The sequence below is a fragment of the Suricata suricatta genome, chromosome 12, assembly GCF_006229205.1.
Source record: "Suricata suricatta isolate VVHF042 chromosome 12, meerkat_22Aug2017_6uvM2_HiC, whole genome shotgun sequence".
Lineage (NCBI taxonomy): Eukaryota > Metazoa > Chordata > Mammalia > Carnivora > Herpestidae > Suricata > Suricata suricatta.
In genome coordinates this window covers 10,246,005-10,250,862 of record NC_043711.1, presented here as the reverse complement: position 1 = coordinate 10,250,862, position 4,858 = coordinate 10,246,005, and the positions used below count along the sequence as shown (strand labels likewise).

The following is a 4,858-nucleotide window of genomic DNA, read 5'->3' as shown; positions in this document are numbered from 1 at the left end:
CTTGGAATTCCCTGAATGTCTCTTCTCCCATTAAACTCTCTTATCTCAAAAGGAGATCCACTGTCTGTAAGCATTCTCACTAATAAGTCAGAGCAACCACTCATACATATCCAATTCTTTATTTGGAGAATTCAGTGTCCCCTAAATCTCTTTATTCTCCCATCTCTACTCATTTCGTTGGCTCATAATCATGGAACTCTCAGCCCCCATGGCATTTCTTCTTTTCACCTGCTTCTCCTTTCTTCTTCATTGTAGGTAATGTCTGTTTAACATCACTCAACCATTTGCTTCTTTAAGATTTTACTAACACTTCATTATCAGTTGCTTTACAATAGGCACTAAACTACATGAGGTGAAGGAAGAAAGGTGTAAGAAACGGTCTCTTCTCTTGAGGAGCTCACAGTCGCAACAGGGCAAGAGACAAGAAGATAAATCAATGTGCTAACCTGAAGAGGCACTGGCACCTAATGAAGAAAATACAAATGTAGACAACTCTTTCACAACAGATAAGTGAGTGCTGCACAAACAAGCTACTAATTTTCCTGAGTCCTGCTGTAGGTGAAAGTGGTAAGAGCATTGCAAGATGAAGTATCCAGGAGCCAATGTGAGAACTACTTCATACTTGCTACCAATAATCAGAAGGCAAGTATGACAATTCAAACATGACCCTGAGCAGTTAGACAGCATTCACAGAGCAGAGGTGCTGATATTTTGGCTATCAGCTTGACACGTGTTTGTGAAAACATCTGAATGACAGTGCAGATTTCATGACAGGATGTCCAAGGTCAATGTCTCCCTGTGGAAAACTCATCCTGAAACAATGTTAGACACAAACTGTTTCTACTACAACAGTCTAAGAAAACTGTAGATGGGAAAATAGGGAATCAATGGACTCCACTAAAAGTAAAAAATAAAAAATAAAAATTTTGTCTTTGCAACTTGGGTGGACCTAGAAGCTATAGACTATAGTGCTCAGGGAAATGAGTCCACCAGATAAAGACAAATAGCATTTGACCTCACTTGTAGGTGGAACTTAAGAAGCAAAACAAATGAACAAACATGGAAAACAAACAAAGAAACAAAAACAGACTTTTAATACAGGGAAAAAGCTGTTGGTTGCAAGAGAAAAGGTGGCTATGTTTGGGTGAGACAGAGAAAGGGAATTAAAAGTACACCTATCTCCATGACACTGAACAGTGTATAAAATTGTGGATGCATTACATTGTATACCGGAAATTAATATAATTCTGTAAGGTATACTTCAATAAAAATAATGGTTAAAGAAGAAGGAAAATATACTCAGAGAAGTTCTGACATTTTAAGTTTTAAATGACCAGCTGTCACATCAACAATACAACCAGATATATAATTCAATGGAATAGGAGGAAGACCAGAAATAAATCCTTATATTCTGATTGAATGATTTTTGACAAGACTTCCGGCATATATTAATGGTAAATAGGCAATCTTTCCAAGAAATCATGATGGAAAAACTCGACATCCACATCAAACAAGATGAAGGTGACCCTTCTGTCCACATCTGCAAACATGACTCCAAATGGATCACAGATCTAAATGTAATATATAAAGCTGTCAATAAACACTTAAAATAAAACATACAGGTACATCTTTATGATCCTGGATTGGACAAAGATTTCTTGGATGCAACACCAAAGATACAGGCAGCTAGAGAAAAGTTACATCAGCAAAATCAAAATATTTGTGCACTGAAGGGCACTGTTTCCAAAGAAAAGGCGACCCATAAAGTGGAGAAACTATGGGTGAATCACACACTTGAAAATATATTAATATCCAAACTATGTACAGATTTTCAAGAATTCTTGAAAAAAACAACGCAATTTAATTTTTTTCACATTTATCTATTTTGGAGAGACAGACAGAGACAGAGCGTGAACGGGGGATGGGAAGAGAGAGAAAAAGACACAGGATCTGAGGCAGACTCCAGGCTCTGAGCTGTCAGCACAGAGCCTGATGCGAGCCTCAAAACCACAAGCCATGAGATCATGACCTGAGCTGAAGTCGGAGGCTCAGCCTACTAAGCCACCCAGGTGCCCAAACAACTCAATTTTAACTTGAGTGTTGGGTCAAGTGGGGTCTTAGCTGGTGTTTATTTCATTTTATCTGCTCCCCTTTACTTATTTTCTTTCTTTCTTCTCGCTTTCCCTGTTTCTCTTTGTATTTGATTCTGAGAGATAGTTCCATGAACATTATTGGCATACTAGTGTTTGAAAGTACCTCTAAACCTTTAGCTGGAAAAATGAAAATCAGGAAATGACCATTATGGCTTACAATCCTAGTGGGGGCCTCTGGGGTCAGGTGATACGGAGACATTTGTCTTACTCTGTCTCACACAGCACAGGTTAGGTCCATGAGTGTATCCTGCTATCACTGCCTAGTTTCTGGGATGCAGCATTAGAAAAAAGGCAGGTGGCAGGAGGCAGAGTAGCCATATATGGTTTGAGATCTGTGAAGAGCCTATTATGGTAGGAGGTGCTGAGAGAAATCACAAGACAGTGTTGCTGCCTACCAAAATATTAAAAGAAAAGTAATAATGCATCCCTGGGAAAATCACCAAGAATGGGATCATCAAAACCTGAGGCATCAGGAGATGCATTTCTCTTACCTTCACAGTTAATTTATGTTTTGGACTGTGGAAGGGAAAACTAGAGATTCCACAGCGAAAGTGGATTATTCTAAATTAATCACACAGGGTTCCAGGTGCCTCTGCTCATGCAGATGTGATCTCTTTTAAGGTACATTGACATAAAACCAGGGAAACCTGTATGTAACTTCTGGTGTGCTCCATGATTTTTCTCCAAAATTAGATACTTTAAAATATAGCCGCTTTTAACCCAGAGAAGAAGCATTTCACATTTACTCTACTACCTCCTCCTATCACAGTATAAGTAATCAATTTGCTATATTATGTATATGTTCTTAAAAATACATGAAATGGGAGCACCTGGTGGGCTCAGTTCATTGATCCTCTGACTTTAGTTCAGGTCATGTATTCTCAATTTATGGGTTTGAGTCCTGCATCAGGCTCTGTGCAGACAGCTCAGAGCCTATAGCCTGCTTCTGATTCTGTGTCTCCCTCTCTCTCTGCCCCTACCCCGTCTCCTTCTCTCTTGATCTCTCTCAAAAAAATGAACAAAACTTAAAATTTTAGAAAATCCATGAAATGGAATATAATGAGAGGTCTAAACAGCTTTAAGGAAGTGCAGAAGAAGGGTGCCTCTATGGTTTAACCAGTTAGGTGTCCGACTCTTAATTTCGATTCAGGTCAAGATATCACAGTTTGTGTGTTAGAGCCCCACTTTTAGACTTTGTGCTGATGAAATGGACAGTGCTTGTGATATTCCATCAATGTTTTTCTGCCCCTCCCCATTTCCTCTTGTTCTCTCTCTCAAAACAAATAAATAAACTGGGAAAAGAAACAGAAATGCCTGATTCTAATGTGTGAAAAACCAATGGCAAACTAATACTATAGAAAGATAAACTGCGGACGGTCAGCCTATGAACTGAAACAAACATCATGGTCTAGGCCTTATAGGGTTTTCAGCCCCGTTACTCAAGTCTTAATCCTGAAACAAAGAATCTGATTTGCAGAGAATGTCTCTCTACTCAAGAACTTTCTCAGGGCTTGCTTGATATCTCTGTTCCTCACACCATAGATGAAGGGGTTCAGCATGGGTGTCACCACTGTGTACATCACTGAGGCTATGGCACTTGCCCTGGAGTTTTGTGAAGTGGCAGAACTAAGATACACACCAAGGCTTGTACCATAGAACAAACAGACCATCGAGAGGTGTGACCCACATGTGGAAAATGCTTTATATTTGCCACTCAATGATGAAATTCTCAAAATGGAAGATACAATTCTAGAGTAAGAGGAGAAGATGCCAGTGAGTGGAACAAGACCCAGAAGTCCACTTGTGAGATAGATCACCAGCTCATTGAGGAACGTATCGGAGCAAGCAAGTTGGATCACCTGCTTCAGATCACAAAAAAAGTGAGAGATTTCCAGCTCTGTACAAAAAGTGAGTCGCAAAATCATTAAGTCATGTAATAGAGAGTTAAGAACACACAATAACAAGGATACCAGGAGCAGGATGCCACAGAACCTGGGGTTCATGATGACCATGTAGTGCAGGGGGTGGCAGATGGCCACAAACCGGTCATAGGCCATCACTGTCAAGATGAAAGTATCTAATCCTCCGAAGAGCATGAAAAAGTACATCTGGCTGAGGCATCTTTCGTAGGTGATCACTCTGCTCTGCGTCTGGATGTTCAACAGCAACTTTGGGACGGTGGTGGAGGTGAAGCAGATGTCTGACAATGATAGGTTGGAGAGGAAGAAGTACATGGGTGTGTGGAGGCGAGAGTCTGTGATAATGGCCAGGATGATGAGCAGGTTCCCAGTGAAGGTGACCAGGTACATGGACAGGAACAGCCAAAACAGCAGTGACTGCAGCTCCCCCTGGTCTGAGAGTCCCAGGAGGATAAATTCTGTAACACGGGTTTTATTTCTTCTTTCCATGTAATTGATGAAGACAGCTGGAACAGAGACAAGGGCATTGTACAGGCAGCAGCAAGATCACAGTATTAATATAAATGCTGTTTTCAACATGTTTCGTTCATAAAATCTTACACATTCCCTCTCAGTCTAGAATATGTACCAGAAACTTTAGGAATTCTCTAATGTCCATTTTTCCATGAGTCTGAAACTGTTCATAATTCTTGTTCTGAATCAAAACATCAATCAAAGCAATGTTCTTTTCCATGAATATCCTGAGACCGTTTTTTCACCCCACAAAATTTAACAAAGTATCTTGTG

The 4,858-nt window shown here is 40.1% G+C and overlaps 1 protein-coding gene across 1 annotated transcript; it reads right to left on the bottom strand.

Moving 5' to 3' along the window:
* Positions 1–656: 656 nt before the first annotated feature.
* LOC115274351 (olfactory receptor 7A17-like) lies at positions 657–4,561 on the bottom strand. The gene is made up of 2 exons (XM_029917812.1): positions 3,646–4,561; positions 657–715 (listed from the first exon to the last, which is right to left on the bottom strand). Exons 1-2 carry the CDS (start codon positions 4,559–4,561, stop codon positions 657–659), a joined length of 975 nt encoding a protein of 324 aa, XP_029773672.1.
* Positions 4,562–4,858: the final 297 nt, after the last annotated feature.